Source organism: Cryptomeria japonica, chromosome 6, assembly GCF_030272615.1.
Source record: "Cryptomeria japonica chromosome 6, Sugi_1.0, whole genome shotgun sequence".
Lineage (NCBI taxonomy): Eukaryota > Viridiplantae > Streptophyta > Pinopsida > Cupressales > Cupressaceae > Cryptomeria > Cryptomeria japonica.
Genome location: NC_081410.1, coordinates 503,760,422 through 503,783,661, shown reverse-complemented (window position 1 = coordinate 503,783,661; position 23,240 = coordinate 503,760,422). Strand labels below are relative to the sequence as shown.

The following is a 23,240-nucleotide window of genomic DNA, read 5'->3' as shown; positions in this document are numbered from 1 at the left end:
GGAAATTGTAAAGCTTTTAAAGATTTTGTTCAAGACCAATATGAATATCGAGCACACATAACTCTTACAATTGATCTTGCAATTTTCATTGGTGAATAGGTATTGCCTTTACACTCCATTCACTTTATTATGTTGCTCCTTACCCTATGACATTAGTAGTTTAACTTTATTGGGGGCTCTTTTTCATGTGTGGTGATGCATATTCTATTCCAATCATACTTGGATAGCAATTGTGTATGGGAAAATTCATCATCTTTAATCAGCTTAATAGGTTAACCACTAAAATCCAATCCAATTAATTAATTTTAAACATAACATCAATACAATTTTGCTAATAAATTCAACAACAAAACAAATCAAATCAAATAAGACTCCCTATTGAATCCAAGCATATCACGCCTATTGTTCATTTGCCTCTTGTGGGAAATTGGCTCTTAGAGTAATGCTATGAAAAACCTACAATATGATTACACAAGAATTTGAAGACAGTGGTTGTTGAAAAAGGAAAATTGATGTTGGATTTATAGATTCTGGAAGGATTATTTGGATGGTTGAGATTCATTTGAGAAACTAAGGATGTGATGCCATTAGGTATGTGGGCTCTTATTTGTATTCTCAACATAATTTCATCAAATTGAAAACATATAGCTAAAATTGGTTGAACACAATTGGTGAGGGTAATGATATGCTCCTTGATTATGTCATTTACTAAGGTTCAAACCCTTAGAGATACAATATAAAAGGGACGATGTGAAGATCATGACCTAGGAGACTTTAATGAAATAGATACCCCTTGTCTTTGCTATCAACAGAAAAGATATTAGTATAAACTTGTACCCTCATATTAGATAACAAAATGATCTTGTAACACAAAATCCTCCAAAAAAAGTACTATTTTATATAAATGAAAACTTAAATATAATTTTTAAATTAATATCAAGAAAAGACGCAATATTCCCATACCAAATCTTTTTTTTAACCTTTTTCTATTGTAATCTTTATATTTATTTACATAAAATTTTAAAGAAAAAATATTAAAGCATTTAATAAAATTTAAATTTCTTAACACATATAAACCATCTAATGGAAGATATATTTCAATATAACTTCTATTACTACTCACTAAAGATTTGTTTCTAAACAAGAATTAAAAAATTCGAAGTACAATCTTTTATAAACGAAAATTTTATGTTAACAAAGAACTACAAAGTAACCTCAAAACTTTGTTTTACATTGGTTTAAAGAATTTTAAACTAATATCAAGAAAGGACTCAGTATTCCCACACCAAACCTTTTTTTTCTTTTTTCTTTTTTAATCTTTATATTTATTTACATAACATTTAGAAAAAAAAACATTAAAACATCTAATAAACTTTAAATTTCTTAACAATATAAACCATCTAATGGAATATCTATTTCAATATAATTTCTACAACTTCTCACCTAAAGAATTGTCTCTAAACAAGAATTAAAAAATTCATAGCACAATCTTTTGCAAAGGGTAAAAAATAGTTAACTGAGAACTACAAATTAACCTAAACATTTTGTTCTGCATTGGTTTAAAGATTTAAACTCAGATATTATTTCATACAATATAGGGAGTCCAACCCAAAACCACCTGTGTTTCTGTTTTTAAAATTTGAAAATGGAGTTGAATGAAGGTGCTGGTTAATCTTAACCAAAACAGACATGTTATCCATAGCTCGTATCAAATGGATTTCCATTCACGAAGAGAACAGCAAAATCGTCATTAATTTTGTTCGCTGCTACAATAGTTTCACAGCATTGTCTTTTCCTTCTCGCAACGTAACAACCAAAAAACATTCACTATCTGTGAGAAAGTCGAATGATAAATCTATAAAGATCCCCAGTATTAAAACAGTATGTCGGCAAGGGCAGTTAAGGGAGGCCATGGATGCTCTTAAAGCTATGGATAAGCGAAGGATTCGTCCAAATTCTTATGACTATGGTTATCTATTACAAAGCTGCATTGCTAATCGAGCTCTGGCTGAAGGGAAAAAAATCCATGCTCATATTATTGAACAAGGATTTAAACTGGGTGGATTTTTGGAAACTAAGCTTTTGGTTCTGTATGGAAAATTTGGAGTTTTGGATCACGCACGCCAGCTGTTTGACAAAATGACTGAACGAAATGAATATGCATGGACTGCTATTATTGCCGGGTATGTACAGAGAGGTCAGTTTGAGGAGGCATTGGATTGTTTTTGGCAAATGAGACAAGCAGGAAATCGGGTAGATGAGTTTATTTTTGCCACCGTTGCACATGCATGTGCAGGGTTAGGAGGTTTGAAAGAGGGTAAGAAAATCCACAACTGTATAGTCAAGAGTGGTTTTTACCAGTCCTGTGTCGTTTTAGGGAGTGCACTTGTAGATATGTACGCAAAATGTGGGAGTTTAGAGGATGCACTCCAATTGTTTGACGAAATGCCTCAACTAGATGTGGTTGCGTGGACTACAGTGATAGCAGGATGTATTCAGTGTGGTGACGAGAAGAAGGCTCGACAATTATTTTATGGAATGCAACAGGCTGGTACTAGGCCAAATGAATATACGTTTTCTAGTATCTTGAATGTGGGAATGGGTGTATCAGACTTGGAACAGGGAAAACACATCCATGCGTGCATTTATAAATGTGGATTAGACTCTAATGTTGTTTTAGGAAGTGCTCTACTTGATATGTATGTGAAATGTGGAAGCTTAGAAGACGCACGCCGAGTGTTTGACAAAATGCCTGAAAGAAATGTTGTCTCCTGGACTACCATGATTGCAGGCCTGGCGGATCATGGATATATGGATGAGGCCTTGCGAGTTTTTCTACAAATGCAGTGCACAGGAATTGAACCAAATGAAATCACGTTTACCACGATTCTTAGAGCATGTGCTGGTCGAGCATCATTGGAATTGGGTAAGCAAGTTCATGCCTACACAGTAAAGACTGGTTTTGAGCCAACTGCTGGTACAGGAAGTGCGCTTATCGACATGTATTCAAAATCTGGCAGTATAGAAGATGCCAGTTGTGTGTTTGATACTATAGTTCAAAGGGACAAAATTGTATGGACTGTGATGATCACTGGATATGGTAAGCATGGGATGGGCAAGGATGCTCTTCATATTTTTGAGAAAATGCAAATTTGTGGTGAGAAACCAGACCACGTTGTATTCTTAGCTGTTCTTTCTGCTTGCAGTCATGCAGGTCTAGTGGATGAGGGTTGGCATTACTTTGTTTCAATGGAACAAAAACACGGCATTGCAGCTAATGCTGAGCACTATGCATGCATAGTTGATCTCCTTGGGCGAGCTGGCTACCTGGACAAGGCATATGACATTATAAAAAGAATGCCACTTCCACCTGATTCTGCTGTATGGGGAGCCTTGCTTGCTGCTTGCAGGGTTTACTTTAACATGAAGCTTGGAATTGTTGCTGCAGAGCACCTTTTAGAGTTAAACCCACAAGACTCTGGAAATTTTGTGGTTTTGTCAAACATGTATTCTGCATCTGGTAGATGGGAAGAAGCATCAATGGTAAGAAAAACAATGACGAACATGGCAGTAAAGAAAAAGGATCCAGGATGCAGTTGGATTGAGGTTAACAGGAAGGTACATGAGTTCATAGTAGGAGACAGATCGCATCCTTTAATAGAGCAGATCTGTGCAAAGTTGGAGATGTTGTTCGGAGATATGAAAGAAGCAGGGTATGTGCCAAATATGAACTTCGCGCTGCATGATGTGGAGGAGGAACAGAAGGAAGATATTCTTGGTCATCACAGTGAAAAGCTGGCCACTGCTTTTGGACTCATTAGCATCCCACCTGAGACATCTATCCGAATTTTCAAGAACCTTCGTGTATGTGGTGATTGTCATAATTCTATCAAGTTTATTTCAAAGATTGTTGGACGTAAAATTGTAGTGAGAGATTCCAAGCGCTTCCATCATTTCAATAATGGTGTGTGCACGTGCGGTGATTACTGGTGAATTTTGGTGGAGACATGTTATCATTGCTGTTGTATGGACTATGCTTCCATTTCAGTTCTGATGCATAATTGGAGGTTTAAAGCAAATATGGTTAGAGGAGGTCTCCAAATCACTTGCTTGATTTCCAATCATCAGCTTAGTACTCCATTTTTCTAACATATACTCAAGAACCAGACAAACCCCTGTATCAGAAGTGATGTGCCTTTCTAAAGTATGTTGCATGAAATTCTAGATTATTAATTCGGTTTGAAGAGTAAAATCTAGGTGTTCCATCAACAATGGTGAAAGTCTTACTTTTCTTCAAAGCTTCCGCTCAGTTGATTTTGATTCTAGAAGAGGGTTTGGAAACTAAGGTATAGGAAATCCATTGACAATAGTCGAATGCTCAGAAACTTTAAACATGGTACAGAATTTCGAACAATTCTTTGCTAATTGTAGGCAGACAGTCTAGACATCTCATGTGGAGACTCAGGTGTTCCACAATTTCAAAATTTTAAATTGGACACAATGAATTATATGAACTTCCATGTGACACTGCAGTCATAGGCTAGAAACTGTGACAGGCTTACTTGGCTCTGAAGCTTCTATCATGGTAGGCAATCCAGAGAATCAGAACATTTGATTCGAAAACTAAGATCTAGAAAACTACATTGACAATAGTGAAAGGATTACTTAGGAGCTTCTAATAGTGTGGGGAGTTTTGAACGGTGTTTTATTGATGGTCGATAGACCTTGTGGACTCCAAAGTGATGCGATTTCATTTTCTTAATTAGACACAATGAAGCCAGTAAGCTTACTTCCATGTGACATTCTAGAAATATTCCATAAATGTGGAGAATCATGGATGTTGTTTTATAGAATGAATACGTTCGAATCTGGAACGCATGTTGAGCAAAATTCCAAATAGTTTAATAAAAAATAAAAATAGACTTTATGAAGCTGGAATCATGCTGCCGTTGTTAGAAATATTGCAGTGTCCTCTTTTCATTAGTTCATCATATGTAAACCCATGAACCTATTCCTTTATTTCCCAGTGGGCTGAAGAAATAATTTTAATATGGGGACCATGATCTGGAAAAATTGGAGCAGTTACAGGTTAACTTTAAAGATGATGTTATGATGGTCAAAGTGAGCTGCTAATTTTGAGGTGGAATCTTGACTTGAATAGCATTTGCTATTTTCAGAATGAAGATGACTCATAGGGGTGTTAGGATTTGAGCCTTCTGTGTTGTAAATTGAGGCATGTTTGGTCATTAGGATAGTTTTTTTCTCATATTTTACTAACACACTGTTCAATTTTTTATTTAAGGGTGAAAACCCTCGACTCTAGCTTTCCTTTGGACAATCTCATCCAAAGATTGCATTTGTGGTGAAAAATTTCTCTTTTCTTTTATCAGGTTGATTTGTGGCTTGGAACAATAATATATGTCAAACATCAAATCACATTTAGGGAATTGTGTGTGAGATATTGTATGTTATTTGCACGTGGTTACATTCTATTACAAAAAATTGCATGTTATTATCTATTGGTGTAATCAAGTGTATTCTGTCAATAAGAATACATCAATGTGGTGAATAATTTATGAAAATTTTCTCTAGATCATCAGACTGACATGAGAGCTAATTTTCTTGTTAACCTATGAGTCATGGAAAGCTAAAAACAAACAAATGACAAAAGATAAAAGTGCAAATAATTTTCAAGATGCCTTGGGAATATAGAGGGGACAAGAAATGATGGTAGAGCTAGTGGCACAAATGAGATTATCTCAATGGTATAAAAGCTAATTTTCCTAATAGCCTATGAATCATAGAAGGAAAAGAGAGAAAAGACAAAAGATGCAAGTGCGGATCGTTTTCAAGATACTTTGATATGAACGATAAAGAATAATAGAGCTAATGGCACAACCATTACATCTTCAAAGTAACATGTGAATTTGAAATCATAATAAAGCAACCAAATGAGGGGGAAGTTCAATTTCACATGATCGACTAGCAATTAGTGAAACTAGCCTCTTTAAAATATCTACTAAGCCCATGCTTATGCAAAGGAATGAAAAATTAGATATTAAAATGATTTCTTCAAGGGAGTTAGACACAATTTTTTGAATTTTATAAGAAAGGAATGTTATTTTGTGTGGTTTATTTGACTTTGAGTTTGTGAAGATAATGCACTAAAAGACAACAAAGGATGTGTAGGATAAGTTGCACAACGTTTATGAACGGGGTGAAAAAGTCAATGAGGCAAAGCAACAAACTCAACTAGGTCAATTTGAGAGTCTAAAAATGAAGGAAGAAGAAAATGTTGTTGCTTTCCTTCTCTAGGTTGATGAAATATTTAACACCATTAGAGGACTTAGTGAAGAAATGAAAGAAGGTATGATTATGAAAAGGTACTTAGATCCCTTCCTCCAAGGTTTGATTCAAAAGTTTTTGTAGTTGAAGAAGCTAAATATTTGAATACTTTGACTATGGATGAATTACATGGAATTCTAATTGCATATGAAATCTTGGTCACAAATGATAAATCTTCAATGAAAGAGACAATGTTAAAGGCTTCTAAAAAGGTTGAATTCTGATTTCAATGATGACTCAAATTCAAAAGAGGCTAACTTTGTAAGAAAGTTGTAGAGGGGTTTTGGAAAATACAAAGGTAAGTTGTCCACTTTATTTGTTTTGGTTGTGGAGAAGTAGGTCATTTTATGGGTAAGTATCTACATAGATGATGCAATGATGAAGAAAAGGAATCTCAAAAGAACTATAAAACGTCTATGCACAAGAAGAAGAATTTCTAGAAGAACATGAAGAATCTCTACTCTAAAGAAGACTATGACTCATTAGATGATGATGATCAATGCCCCTCTTGAAGTGAAGGTGAAAAGGAAAGATTTCTATTCATGGCATTGGAGACCTCAGGAAGTGATGTTGAGAATTTGAACTTTGGAAATGATGAAGATGAGGTGGATCTTGTGGGATAATTATATTGTGTTGGCAAGGAAATCAAAAGACTAAAAAGAAGATTATGGAGGAAATGATGGCTAAAGATAAATTATCATAGAATATTGAAAAAGATGAGAAGCTAATTGTAGATCTAAAAGTCCAAATAGAAGAAGCAAAGATGATAGAGGATGTTATGGTTGACAAAATAAAGATAAGAGACAAGGATTGCGAAAAGATTGGAGTGGAAGTGGTATCCTTGAGAAAGGATCTAGAAAAAGAAAACACTTAGCTAAGTTTGAAGTTTGGACTAAGCACTAAGATCCTATATGAGATCATAATTAGCTAAAGATCACCACAAATCAAGACTGGCATTGTATTTGATGAAAGTCAAAATAGTAAGGCAACAATAATCTATGAAGATGGTTGTAAAGAATCCGTATGAGAATGGCTTTGAAAGCTAAAGATCTTAGCAGACCAAGTTAACCAAGGATAGCAAAAAGGAAGATGGTGGGTTCATTCAATTTCACTAACATAAGAAAATATTTGAAAGATAGAATCTAAGAGGACATCCATGCAATACCAAGTTCAATTACTCTTTTTCTGGTCATTGTTTAAGTTGCAATCCATTTGGTCATAAGGTGGTAGATTGTGGAAGGTTTCCTACAAGGAATCATGATTTTGTGAGAAGAAATGCATTTCTCCTTTGGTTGATTTTAATATCATACTTTACAAGTGCAATAACTTTGGACATATTACAAGACTTGTAGAACTAATTTTGTGAAGGTTTCTAAACTAGATTAAAAGGAAAGCACCTTTGTTGATAAAAGAAATGAGTTTGAGAAGGTGCATAAAAGAAAACAAAAGGAATTGAATTTTGGAGAATCGATATTTTTTCATACTGCATGTCAAGCACAAATTAAGAAGAGCGATGGATTTGATGATAAAGGCTACAATGCTTCATCTAGTATGGAAGAATGTAAAACTATAGAAAAATGTACCGACAAACCTATTGTGAATATTTGCAACGTAGAAAGTGATGACCTCAATGAGATTAAGGAAATAGAATGCCTTTTGGGACAAAAAGATGAAGATGGCTAGATGATAGAGAGATCCTTTTTAACATTTAAAGAGGAATTACATGTTCAGGGAGAGTGTTGACTTGCTACTGCAAGTTGACATGGTGGCCTTATGGTGAAGTACAAAATGTATTAGTGTATGGATTATTTCAAACATGGGGAGAGTAACCATTAGAGGAAGGATTCAAATTTCCATTTTCCATTGATGTCAAAGGGGAAGAGAGAAATATAAAATGCTTGTTAGATAGAGCTTGTTTGGCAAAGATGAGTGTCTGTCATAGGGGGAGTGTTTTGTGGTTTTCCATCAATGATAAATGGGGAGATTGTTGGACATAGTGTTGTCATTAATGTCAAATGAGTGTTGTCATTGATGTCAAAGGTTCTATTAGTGTTTTCACTGATATCAAGGTATCTAGAAGATTGCTAAAGCAATGAATTACTATCTAGTCATATCAAAGCATCTATGTTTCGAAATGACAGTGTCAAGCCATGTTGGATACCTCTCATGTAGAATGCCATGTGTATCATCATGTAGTAGTTTTAGTTGATTGTGAAGGTCCAAAAGTGTCTATGGCATGTTTCTAAGGTTTGTTGCTCAGAGACTATATGTGCACCTAGTTGCACTATCATGATGTTGTGCTCCGCATTCTATGCACTTGAGAGTTATGGATTACGGTTTGGAAATAAAAAATAAATTATATAATGTATTAGATTCTAGAGTTTCAAAGGTTAAGATTTACTAGATAGAAAGTTAGAAGTGACAGAGTGTTCATCATGCTAGTTGGTTGACCATATTAATGTTCTTGATGTGTGTGCTAGAGTATTGCACCATGCACTAGCTAGATGAAGCATGTAGAGGTTATTTGGGACCACATATCATGTTCCCACTCTTGGTGTAAAGTGTTGGCTTTTTTACCAAGCCTGTTAAACATTTTATTTAAAGTTTATTCTTGTGGATGACTTGAGGATAATGTAAATATGTTCTAGCCCAACATAAGAATGTAATTAATATTGTAATGCATATATATTATTGATATAGGTTCATTCCATCTATGTGTGTGGGTGGTAGAGGTGACAAAACTTTAGCAAGTTGTCTACTCAATTAGGGTAGCATACATGTGTTGAAGTGTGTGAATTAAAATGCATATCATATACACACTATGAGAGTGTTTTGATGCATATCAAGGCAAGTGCACAAAATGGGGGAGCAAAAAGGGATCTTAAGATGCCACTTTTTTTCTTTTTTTAATTTTTTTTTATTATTATTTCCGAAATCAGCAAAGTTTGAACTTGAATGAGAAATTTAAGATATGTACACTCAAAATTTGAAGATGCAACAAGAACAAGAGTTGAAGTGCTCTAAATCTACTTTCTAAACTACTAATTTTTTTGAAAATGGTGGAGAGTAAGGGTCTCAAAAAGGGGCACCACATTTATTGGTCCCATTTTTATCAAAGAAACATAACATAGCACCAAATGTGGTGCCCCTAAAATGTTAACTTTTTTTCAGAATTTTGAAAATTGCTCTAGTGAGAAACTAGTTAACACCACGAAGTTTATGCCATTTTTTTCCAGTTATTTTTTTGATGAATATATTATTTTTTATAAATTTTTGAAGTGGGCACATCCTAAAAAATAGAAATTTGAGTGTGTGCCCCCCCAAAAATTTGTGAAAACTAATCAAAAATCTTTTTTTTAAAAATTGTTTAGTATGGAGTCTAGTTTCTAAAATGTAATTTGTTTCAAAGTTGGATGAACGAGTACAAATTTATGCCCAAAATATGACATGTTGGTTTATGACAAAAAACAGGCACACTAACAAAAGAAATTAGAGATGAAAACCTTAACATAATAAAAATGTGAAAATAATTATATGACTGGATAGCTAAGAGAGAGATTAACACTGTCATGATGTTTATTTTTGTTTTTATTGAAGCACATGCAAACCTAATAGTGAGTACAAACAACAATGTGTGAAAATTTTGCATGTTTGTAGAAAAACACATCTCAGGCCTGAGAAGGACATCCAGGCCTTTGGGTTGGATGCCCAAGGCAAATCCAAGACTAAGGATTGGTGTTTCCCAAGGTAGTTACTTTGGTGCATGCCAAATTTGTTGTGCACCAAACTCAAAAAATGCAAATTTTGCATTTGGCGTGCACCAAATAGGGCGCACTCCAAATGTATTGCATTAAGAATTTTCCAATCTCTCTCTCTCTCTCTCTCTCTCTATTTTTTAGTGCAATATATACATAAAATATAGCATTTAAGTATACTTATACTTTAAGTTATATTATGTATATATTGGCAAGATGTTTGAGAGTGGTTTCAAATCTCTAGGAGTTATAATGTAGATTCTAGTTTATAAAATATTCATATAAATTTTAAACTTAGTCAAATTTCAATAATCAACATGCTTGTATCAAAATTCTCTATCTCTGGTCTCTCCCTCTCTTTCCCTACATTCCCCCCCCTTTCTCTGTGTCTATCTTAGGTCTCTCCCTCTCTTTCCCTCCCTCCCTCTCTTGCACTTTGGCTCTCTCTCCCTCTCTCTCTAGTCTCTCCCCAAACCCCTACCTTCCTCTTTCTCTCACTTGGGATTTATCTAGTCTCCCCCTCTCTTTTCATCAACCTCTCTCTCTCTCTCAATCCCTCCTTCCCTCTCTCTCTCAATCCCTCTCCCCTCTCTCTCACATGGGATCTCTCTAGTCTCTCCTCTTTGTATCAACCTCTCTCTCTCTGCCTCAACTTGCCCTTCCTCCCTTCCTCTCTCTCACTTGGTCTCTCTCTCTCTCTCTAGTCTCTCCCTCCCTCTCCATCCATTCCTCTGTCTCAAGCTCTTCTCTCTCTAGTCTCTCTATCTCTTTCCATCCCTTTCCCCCTCTCACTCAAAATCTATCTCTTTCCCTCCCTCCATTCTCTCACTTGCACATTCTATCTCTCTAAACCTCTTCATAAAGAGAGGGAGAGACTTGAGAGAGAGAGATAGATGGAAAAAGAGTAAGAGACCAGAGAGAGATCCCAAGCGAGAGAGACAGAGGGAGGAAGGGAATGGTTGAGAGACAAAGAGGTTGATGGAAAGAGATGAATTGAATAGAGAGAGAGCCCATGTGAGAGAAAGGGAGGGGTTGAGAAAGAGCCCAAGTGAGAGAGAGGGAGGAAGGGAAGGGTTGAGAGAGAGAGAGAGAGCCCAAGTGAGAGAGATGGAGGGAGGAAGGCAGGTCTCTCTCTCTGGATCTCTTTAGTCTCTCCCTCTCTTTTCATCAACCCCCCTTCCTCTCTCTCTTACACACTCTCTCTCTTAGGTATCTCCCTCTCTTTTCCTCACTCCCCACATTCCTCCCTCCATCTCTTTCACTTGGGTCCTCTCTTTTCCCCAACCCCTCACTCCCTCTCTCTCCTTGATATATACCCCTCTTTCCATCAACCCCCCTCTCTCTCAACCTCTCCCTTCCTCCCTCCTCTCGTACACTTGGGATCTCTCTCTTTTAATCCCTCCATCCCTTTCTCTCAAATGGTCTCTCCCTCTCTTTGCATCAACATCTCCCTCTCTTTTCATCAACTTCTCTCTCTCTCTCTCAAGTCCCTCCCTCTCTTTCACTCAAATCTTACATCTCTCTCTCTCAACCCCTCCCTTCCTCCATCACTCTCTCTCACTTGGTCTCTCTCCCTCTCTTTTCATCCCTTCCTCCCTCTCTCTCTCGATCTTCTCTCTATAGTCTCTCTCTATTTCCATCCCTTCCTCTCATAGAAGATCTATGTCTCTTAGGTATCTCTCTCTCTCTCTCTTTCCCTCCCTCCCCCTCTCTCTCTCTCTCTCACTTGGGAACTCTCTCTCTCTCAACCCCTTCATAGAGAGAGAGTTCCCAAAATAGAGAAAGGGAGAGAGGGAAAGAGAGAGAAAGAGGAAAAGAGGAATGTAGGAGTGAGGAAGAGAGAGAGAGAGAGTAAGTCTGAGTGAGTGGAAGGGATGGAAAAAGAGTAAGAGATCAGAGAGAGATCCCAAGTGAGAGAGTGGTTTATGGAAATAGAGGAAGAGACTAGAGAGAGCCCATGCGAGAGAAAGGGAGGGAGGAACAAAGAGATTGAGAGAGAGAGAGCTCAAGTGAGAGAAAGGGAGGAAGGGAGGGGTTGAGGGAGAGAGAGACCAAGTGTGAGAGAGGGAGGGAGGAAGGTAGATCTCTCTCTCTCTCTCTCAAGTCTCTTCCTCTCTCTCCCTCAATCCCTATCTTCCTCTCTCCCTCAACCCATTCCTCTCTCTCTCTCTCTCTCTCTCTCACACACTTAGGATCTTTTTTTATCTCTCCCTCTCTTTTCATCAATCCCCCTTCCTCTCTCCTTCTTTGAGGTCTCTCCCTCTCTTTTCCTCAACCCCTACCTTTCTCCCTCATCTCTCTCATTTGGGCTCTCTCTTTGCCTCAAACCTTCCCTCCATCTCTTACTTAAGCTCTCTCTCCCTTTGGTCTCTCCCTCTCTTTCCATTTATTTCTCCCTCTCTTTCCATCAACACCTCCCCCCTCTCTCTCTCTCGGGCTCTCTATCCTTGCTATCTCACTTTCTTTCCATCAACCACTCCTTCTCTCTCTCTCTCTCTCTCTCTCTCACACACACACACACACACACACACACACACACACACACACATGGGTGCTCCATCATAATACTTTTTATTATAGTTTACACTTTAAACTTTTAATCATCTATGAACTAATATGCCTGGCAGAATCCTTATTGCACTCATATTTACTCATTTTTGTTGTTATATTATACTAGTAGAAGTAATATTATAAATTATGTCTTGTGGTATAATGTTTCACTTTTTTCTTGTTTATATGTGCGAATAGCATGATAATCAGAATAATGTCACCATGTTCTGTTTTATCTTCATAAATGTATTTTTGAATATGTTTTGAGTAAACAAGCAGAATTAGCGGACAAATCCAAGTTGGTTGCCACAAGGTCGATTACAACTCCTGTTCACTCTCGTTGATAAGATCTTCTTGGTCTTCTTTACACCTATTCCATTGGCGGCCTGCTAGAACTTACCTTCCTTCTGAAGTTAATTTATTTCTTGTTAAGTTTTCTCTAGTTTGGTTTTGTATCTATTACTTTTCTTTAGGCAGGTAACCATAGTTTGAATTTGAATAAAGGATATATAAATATCTTGATGTTCTCTATAGTAAATAATAGAAAAAATAGATAGTAAGCTAGTCGACAGTAGAGCCTTACATTTTTTAATAAACAAGTTTTGTTTTACTTCCTCCTGGAAGTTTATTTCAATGGAAATCTAAATTTGATATGAAATATTGTCTTTGGGACCCCACCAGAGGAAGAGAAGGGCCCGCTCAACCGAAGGGAGGTGATCCTTGAGTTAATTTTCTTTCATTTTTAGTTGGAGCATTCAGATTTATTTATTTTTGTTCAATTAATGTGATGTTAAGTTTTGAGTAATTAAGAAGTTAATCTAAGAAGTTAAGTGTTTATTTCATGTAGATATCGTTTGGTAGATGAATGTTAGTTAGCTTTAGTTTACAACCTTGTTAGAATACATTTACATTAGATGTGTTTTTCTATTAAAGTAGTTAATGAGATAATGAATTTGAAGATTAAGATGAGAGAAAAACTGTTGTTAGATGAACCCATGGGTTTAGTCGTTCTTATGTTTTGATAGACTAGATTTCATTCTTTGCAAACATAATTTAGATTTCCTTTTCAGCAAGCATAATATAGGTTTATTTTCCAGCACTTAGTATAAATTTGAATTCTTAGGATTTAGAAGTTATTTAAGTTTGCTAGATAATTCCATGGTTAAGTCTTAACTTCACCTTGTTTGGATTATTGTCAACAAATCTAAATCTTCGTAGGATGAGTTTGGTTTCTTTAGTTTAGATTGTAAAGGATCTTTTTAGCCTTGAAATTCAGTCATAACAGAGAGCTCCTGACAGGTCCTAATAGAGTATGATCACACCCCAGTCACTATTTTTCAGTGCAAAACCCCCCAAAATTGTACCAAATCATTCCTTATCACAAACAACTTTAGACACACACTGGTTCGATATTTGAAGATAATTTAAATGGTGCAAGTTGACACATCAACAACCTTACCAACTGCACACACACATGCTCTCTCTCTATGTGCTCTCCCCTTGGTATATCCCTCTCATTGTATCAACCCTCCCCTCCCTCTCTCTCTCTCTTCTATCTCATTTTATTTCCATCAACCCCTCCCTTACTCCATCCATCTCTCTTACTTGCTCTCTTTAGTCTCTCCCTCTCTTTCCATCCCTTCCTCTTTCTCTAGTATCTCCCTGTAATACCCCTCTAACCATCACATGATAAGGTAGGTGTATGCTTAGAAGTGTGGAATCCTACAAATGAGTAACAAATCAAGCACACCAATGAAACATTATATTAGAGGTTAGAATCATAAACAAGTTAGTGAAACAAGATCTCCAAAGCCATCTCATTATTCTCTATCTCCAAGGATCCTTCAAATCAAGGTGGCTCTAAGCATGGAAGAGCACTTGATCTCTAGGATGACTACCTAAAGAATGAGGGATATATGATAAAATGTGTAAATAAAAATGCAACTAAGATCTTAACATGTGAATCGATATTGAAACTAGAAAATGATATGGTGCAAGATGATGAGATTGATATGAAGCTAAAATAGCATGAAAATGATATTAAGATGAAGCTAACATGATATGCTATCCTAACATGATGATTCTATGATAATACTAAGATGTGATAAAGAAAATAACATGCTATTAAATTGTGATTGCTATCTAAAATGCTTAAGCTTATGAGAGAGTCAAATGCAAATTCTTGATAACCTGGATGCTTATACACTTGGATATGGATTATGAAGAAAGTGAGTCCTATTTATAGAGAAAATAGGGAAATGGATGATTAAGCTTCAATAATATTAAGAAGGGCTAGGATTGAAAGTTACTCAATCCATGTTTACAATTTTCACCAATGAAATGGTGTCAATTGTCAACAAGAGGTGGCTTGAGAGGAGATGTAAGAGGCATTAAATGCCTGAGAATACATGAGGGTCACCCTAGGAGAGTGTGGTTAGGGTTAATTAGGATTAACCTGTGGATAAATATTTTACCCAAAGGGTAAACTCTTGTGCAAGGGTTAATAAGATAACTAGGTCAAAATAATGAGTGCTTGATGAGACCCCTAGCTTAAATGAGGGTTAAGTTAGAGAGAAAGTCTCTAACCATGAGTTGAGGTTGGATTAACCTTTAATGGTTAGGAAGACTTTGAAGGTTAACTTGTTGAGGACATAAAGCCTTCAATCCATTTTAAAGACTTTGAGGCATTTTTGAGAAGTGACTTCTCTTAAGGAATGTGCAAATGTTTAAGAGATGAATTAGGCTAATTAGAAGAATCTAGAAGGCTCTAGAAGAGGATCAATCATGCAAGTGGATTTGTTAGGAGAATGCAAGTGGGAGATAATTTTGGAATTTAATTTTGAAATAAAGTGATTTATTCCAAAAAGTGGATGACAACTTGCCTAATTTAAACACAATTTTGATTTATTTAAATTGGAAGGGGATTTTTAATTAAATGTGAATTTAATTAAAAGGGGAAGGGGATTTGATTAAAAAAAGTGATTTATTCAATTAAAAGCTAGAAATTGGCTATATGAATTTAATTAAATAAATTGAATAGTTTATTTAATCAAATAGATGAAAGTGGGGAAATTAATTAAATATACTTTAGTTAATAGAGGAATGTGGTTTTGATGAATTAAATAAATATTTAATATTTTTTTAACTAGATGGTCAGATTTATACGTCTACATTTTGCCCCTCTTTGAAGTGACATGTGTGCACATGTTGATTCAAAGAAGAATCGCTTGATATGTTGCAAAATTTTTATCGATATGGCATCGCTTGTGAAAATGTTTGATATAATGCCCTAGATGTGTATTTGATGAATGATATTGTGATGATGCCCCCTCGGGAGATGAATCGGGAATTTTGGATTTTTGGCGAAAAATTTTGAATTTTTTTTTGAATTTTGTGATTTTATTGATGTGGTTAAATTGGTTAAAGATTCGCCGATTCATTTATCTCTCGAAAAAAAGTGATGTTGGTTAGGTTAATAAATGTGAAAAGTGGAAAAATATATGCTCACTTATTAACCTTTCCTTTTACCCCTCTTAAAAAGGTAAAACATGAAAAAGAAGATTCATTTTACACTTGTCTTCTTGTGATTTGTGCATTTGGAGCTCTGAAGAGACGATGTTGATTCCCTACCATTCTCATCGTTTTGAGCTCATCAAGCGACATTGGAGACCCACCACATATGGACCACTAGTAAGTGTCGAAAATCCCCATCCTTCTATATGATTTTCATGGATTTTTGTCACGTTTTTGAATTTTTAGGGTCGGATTTTGACGTTTTAGCGCATAGGACTAGGGTTTTAGTGCATACACAACAAAAAATAGTGCCTGCAAAACCTAGGGTTAGGTTTTAGTGCGTGCAAATGATAGGTTAGTGCGTAGATTAGATTTAGCGCATACACAAAACATATTAGCACATTCTATTTGACATTTAGCCATAACATGTTTAGGCACATAGGTCGCATAGGATAGTGTAATTGATGTTTGTTTTAGTGCATAGTCCTCTTTTAGTGCATAGACCATTATTTTTAGTACATTGAATGGAAAAATTAGTGCATTTCGATCAAATTAGCATGTAGGACGCCTGATTTAGCACATAAGGCTGAAAGTGCGAAATATTTGTTTGTTGAGATGATTTTTTATTTTGAATGAATTGAGATATGATGTGATGGGTGTGTTTAGATTGTTTTGATGGTGATATGGGTCTGATGGAGTTGTTTTGCCTGATATGGGTCTTTGGATCAAATTTTATGATATGTTTCTCTGATATGATGCACTGATATGAGTCACGATATGGATTACTGATATGGGTCATTGTTTTGTTGTTCTGATATGAGTCATGATATGGAGCACTGATATGGGATACTGATATGTTTCTCTGATATGGGACACTGATATATTGTCCTAATATGTTTTGTTGATATGGAATCACAGATATGTTTCTCTGATAGGATTCTTTGATGTGTTATTTGGTTAGTCTTGATATGATTCTCTCTAATATGAATTCATTAAGTTTATTGCTGATATGATGCTCTTGATTGGATATAATTCACTGATATGTTCTTGATTGACAGTGGGATCTTAATATTACATTTGTAATGTAATTGATTGAGTTGATTTGTATTGATAGAACCAATCAGATTGATGACTGATGGTGGATATGTTTTGACTTGCAGGCGATATTAGGTGTGCTACAGTCTTGGGAGAGATTCCCGAAGCCATGGAGACTGATCCCTCGACTTACATAGGTAGAGAGAGAGATTATTGAGAGATGTGGATTATCATCTCTTATTGACATGCCCCAGTATACCATTAACCAGGGTTTGTTGACATCTTTGGCAGAGAGGTGGTACAGCGACACCAACACCTTCCATTTGGAGACAAGGGAGATGACGGTGATGCCTGAGGATTGCTACAGGATACTATGGATTTTGATGGTAGGAGACTTGCTACCATATAAGCACACTGATGAGGGTGGTACCATCTATACCAGGAGATAGTAGACAATTATGCTCCTCTACCATCTATACTGGTAGGCTTCATTGGTGGTTTCTTATATCCCAACTATAGGTCGAAGGGAGTGGTAGTTGGATGGGGTTTGGTGCTAGAGGATATGGTAACACAGGGTAGGAGGTTTGTGTGGGAGTCATGTATGTTGGCCCACCTATACAGGGAGCTTCACTAGGTAATGTATTGGAGCTACACGTCTAGCAGTAGGGGTTACATTGCTACAAGTGTGGGCCTAGGAGCATATAGCGGTGACATGACCGCTTGCAGATATGGATAGACCAACTGGATGACCTTATGCATATGGATATACAGGTGTAGTTGTCCATCGAAAGCTAGGAAAACTAGAGTATTTGTGGCAAGTGTTGGATGATATAGACAAGGTCATTTGGAAGCCGTATATGGATTGCGAGGTATGGGCAGAGGATGGGCTAGAGATGCCCTATGTATATATATCTAGGTACTTGATCGAGCAGATGCCCTTTATCATTGAGATATTTTTGCATAGTCGGGTCTATAGATAGTATGGGCGACAACAGGGGATAGCCTAGGGATCCTGTTTATATGCTCGTCGTTAGCAAGATGTACCAGAGTGGGGGCCTACCATTGATAGTGATGCGGTGGTGGCCGAGTATATGAGTCTAGCCAGCCAGATCTAGGATTACGGAGCTGAAGTGGTAGACACGGGTATGACTGAGGATTACTCAACATATTAGATTGCACATGTCATGGCCCGTTTATCCAATCCAGCAGAGCTAGTGCCAAATTTTGATGATGAGGAGCGTCCGTGGGGTCAAGGAGGATAGAGGCGTAGAGAGGATGATGAGGGGGATGACGATGATGAGGGTGATGATGGGGGTGGTGGAGGTGGTGGTGGTGGTCTTGTGCTAGGTACAATGGGAGGTTGGCGGGCTGCATAAAGTAGGAGATCAAATGTTCTCCCTCCACTAGCTCCTCCGATAGGTACAGGTGCAACAAGGACTTCCTCTTAGGTGCCCATTCAAATTAGAGTGATCTTTGTGGGCGTTAGAAATGTATGCAAGATTTAGTGTGATCAAAATACGATAATTGAGATAAAAAAGCTAACATACCATTGAAACTTTTGGGTGCAAAGGCTAACTAAGATTAAACTAATTTAAATAAGTTAACTTCCAAAGATGTGTCTCATGCTTGATTCAGGCTTTTTGTCCCACTCAACGTTTTTATGGGATCGCGTAGAAAATGACATAACTTAAGTTGATTTAATATGTGATTGGATCTTTAGGAAAATAAGCTAAATTGAATTTTCCTCCATGGTTGATACACTGGGAGAATGCTAATTTTTGTTCAAAAGCCCGTGTTTTCAAAGCTTCCTCATTAAACTCTGTTCCTTTACAACATAGATAGATATGAAAGCGGTGTAAGAAAGTATGGTGTTTTAGGAGTAGTTTACATTTATGTAGAGAAATTTTATTCTTTTCAAGATTTTCTCTTGGCTTGGTTGTTTTCTTTTCAAATTAGTTTTTTGGTGAAGATTCTTCCTTTGTAACCATTGAGAAGTGGTCATACAAGTGATCACAGTTGATGATTTTTGATAGGTTGATGTTGATAAAAAGTACTTGCTTTTGGATACTCAAGCTTACTTAGTTTGAATAGAGGGTTTGATATGCCCCCTAGTTTCATGACTAAGTGCATCAAATGATATGGATAAAGTTCCCTAATTTGGAAACTTGATTTGACTAACCTAAATATCTAACTGGGTATTTGATGTTGATATTAAGTTGGATGAAAACTTATGATCACTAGATTGATACCTTTCTGAGTTGGAAGACACAAATTTGTCTATGATAATTAAAAAGAAAAGACCTCTCAAAAGGGTATTTAGATCTATTTTTGTTTTTTGAGAATCTTTGCTGGATAAGCCTCTATTTCAAATGCGCTACATGGTTGTTTAAAAATGCATCTGGATTGTTCAAATGTGCTACATAATGTTTCGTATGCACCATTGTTATGGTTGAATGAGCTATAAGATGTTTTATATGCACCACTATTTTGGTTGAATGCGCAATAGAATTTTTTCTATGCGCTACTGTTTGAGTTGAATGTGCTACTCTATGTTTTGCTTGATTTGACTCAAATTTTGAACTGATTTTTTTTGCAAGGTATTTTAAGAATTTTGATAAGAATACACAATAAGCATGAAGACCCTGGTCATTCTAATTCTAAACATTGAGTGTATGTTTGTTTGAGGATGTGTTCAAATCCTTGATGTTTTCACTGGTTTAGACACAAGAAAAATACACCAACTAGAATCTTTAATCAAAGGTCATCAATAATACCATAGCCCACATTTGGATACTCCTTTAGCTCAAACAATTGTGTCACCCCCTAGAGGGCGCCCATTTTTTGGCATTCATCTAGAAATTAACTCAAAGAGGATTGCTCCTCAATTCAATTGTTATCTTGGGAGATATATGGTGAGTGTCTTGAGGGCGGATTCTTCCCCACCCTTGCACTATGATATTATTAATGTCTGGATACTGACGTGGCAAGGCTTCTATTTCTAAAGTTCGTAATCAGGCTTCCATTCTGTCTTCAGTGATAAACTCCCTCGGGAGGCTTCCCAACCTTTAAAAAAAAGGCTTTACGTATCTCAAGGATACTGGGGTAAGACTAATCATTGAGCAAAACCGTTGGAGGGGATTTTCATCAGCCTCCACATTTGATTATAGTGGATTGGAATACTTGGCTAAAAGTTGTTTCCCACTTAGGTCGTTCCCTTCTCATCGGCCCCCTCAAGGCAACTCGAGAAGGAAGGCCCTCTAAAGGTTTTAATTGCTTGAAATGAAATAAAGCATGAAGGAGTGAGTCTGGATTTTTGGTCACCCAATTAAGGGGAGAGCATATACCTTTCACTCAAAACAAAGAAAACAATGATTTATTTTAAACCTTGATAGCAATTATTTTCTAAGTCCTAATTGGCGATGTTGCTCCAATCAAACATGGTATTCTTTTTACCCACAAAGCAATGATTTTTTACACTAGGAAAATGAAATCCTAGTTAACGAATATGGAAAACGCTTTGCAAAATTGACAAGTGGCTTGCTCTTTTTACTTGCAACAAAAGTGTGGATTGTTCTTTTTAGACTTTGCAAGAAAGAGAAATTTGTCTTGTTCTTTTTAACCCCCCCCCTCAAAAAAAATGGTTATCTTCCTAACTTACAAAGAAAATGAAAGATTTTGAGTTTGTTGTTCTTGTTAACCTTGCAAGTGTGGTTTCTTTTAAGCCCAAAAACACTAGTGAAATTATTTTTAAACCCAAAAAGAAAGTGTGAGGTTCTTTTTACTTAAATAATAGAAGTGAATTATTTTTAATCTAACTTTGAAAAAGTAATTTTAACAAAGAAAAACTACTCCTTTTGGACCTACAAAACCACTGTTAGAGACCTGCCACAAACCAGATTAGTGAAAATTAAAAATCCAAGTGGGCTAGACAAGCCCAATTTTCTGACCTTGTTAAAATTTTCAACTCTATTTTAAATGTGCCACAACATAATGTAAATGCGCCACATAATTTTGCAAATGCCCCAAAAGAAATAGTCTATGCGCAACAGAATTAGGTATATGCGCTAGAACAAACATCAAATGTACCACATAATGAGTCATATGTGCCAGAAAACTACTCAAATGCAATATTATAGTGGGCAGATGCACTGAAACATGAGGTATATGCACTAGACCAAGGAAATGCATGTTAAAAAATTCCTGTGTGTGAACCTGCAGGAAAAAAAGTTAGAAATATCTAAAACTGGGGTTGAGCCCCATAGTGGGCACTAGAAATGTATGCTTAGAATTGTGGAATCTTGCAAATGAGAAACAAATCAAGCACACAAGTGAAATATTATATTAGAGGTTACAATCATAAACAAGTTGGTGAAACAAGATCTCTAAAGCCATCTCATTGTTCTCTATCTCCAAGGATCCTTCAAATCAAGGTGGCTCTCAGCTTGGAAGAGCACTTGATCTCTAAGATGACTACCTAAAGAATGAGGGATATATGATAAAAGATCTAAATAAAAATGCAACTAAGATCTTAGCATGTGAATGGATATTGAAACTAGAAAATGATATGGTGCAAGATGATGAGATTGATATGAAGCTAAACTAGTATGAAAATGATAATAAGATGAATCTAACATGTTATGCTATCCTAACATGGTGATTCTATGATAATACCAAGATGTGATAAAGAAAATAACATGCTATTAAAATATGATTGCTATCTCAAATGCTTAAGCTTATGAGAGAGACAAATGGACATTCTTGATACCCTGGATGCATATAAATTTGGATATGGATTATGAACAAAGTGAGTCCTATTTATAGGGAAAATAGCGAAATGGATGGTTAAGATTCAATAATCTTAACAAGGGCTAGGATTGAAATTTACTCAATCCATGTTTACAATTTTCACCAACGAAATGGTGACAATTGTCAACAAGAGGTGGCTTGAGAGGAGATGTAAGAGGCATTAAATACCTGAGAAGACATGAGGGTCACCCTAGGAGAGTGTGGTTAGGGTTAATTAGGATTAACCAGTGGATAAAGATTTTACCCAAAGTATAAAATCTTATGCAAGGGTTAATAAGATAACCAGGGTCAAAATAAGGAGTCCTTGATGAGACCCCTAGGTTAAATGAGGGTTAAGTTAGAGAGAAAGTGTTTAACCATGAGTTGAGGTTGGATTAACCATTAATGGTTAGGAAGACTTTGAAGGTTGACTTGTTGAGGACATAAAGCCTTCAATGCATTTTAAAGACTTTGAGGCATTTTTGAGAAGTGACTTCTCCTAAGGAATGTGCAAATGTTTAAGAGATGAATTAGGCTAATTAGGATGATTAGAAGAATCTAGAAGGCTCTAGAAGAGGATTAATCATGCAAGTGAATTTGTTAGGAGAATGCAAGTGGGAGATAAATTTGGATTTTAATTTTGAAATTGTAGTGTCATAAAATTGTGACCCTAGCAATTTTTGACCGCCTTAGGGTTGTCACGAACACAAGATCGAATCCCCTAGTCTGATCAGAGACCGAAGACTACTCAACCCTCAGAATCTGCTTCTCCCTTGGCCTCTACACCACCCTGTCTACACTCTGCCCTAGAGAAAGGGCTAGGAAAGGGCCATGGCACCCTTGTCCTCCTAGGACAGGGGCGTGCCGCCCCTTGTTGGGATCCAAGAACATTGAAGGGGGGGGGTGAATCAGTGTTCTGTTGATAACACAAGATTTTACCCTTTTATACCATACACATATAAACCGGTAAACAAATAAACATATAGCATGAAGCAAATAAACCATCCACATAAATGAACACCATAACACAATGAGTTTATACGTGAAAAACCTCAAAGAGGAAAACCAATGGTGGGATTTGTGACCCACAATATCAGTTCACTGGCCATATGAAAGGATATTAAATATAATGGGGTCCTGCACATGTAGGAAGGCACATTGCCTAGAGCATACTTCTCATCACTAAAAAGTCTCACTGACTACAAGCTTCTGCTGAAGTAAAATAATAAAATAAACTTACAACTCCATATGCTATGG

At 36.4% G+C, this 23,240-nt stretch overlaps 1 protein-coding gene across 1 annotated transcript; it reads left to right on the top strand.

Annotated features, from left to right (window-relative positions):
- The first annotated feature begins 1,509 nt into the window (after positions 1 to 1,509).
- Positions 1,510 to 5,393, top strand: LOC131052865 (pentatricopeptide repeat-containing protein At3g24000, mitochondrial). Its single transcript, XM_057987509.2, has one exon. It carries the CDS (start codon positions 1,690 to 1,692, stop codon positions 3,991 to 3,993), a length of 2,304 nt encoding a protein of 767 aa, XP_057843492.2. The 5' UTR covers positions 1,510 to 1,689; the 3' UTR covers positions 3,994 to 5,393.
- Positions 5,394 to 23,240: the final 17,847 nt, after the last annotated feature.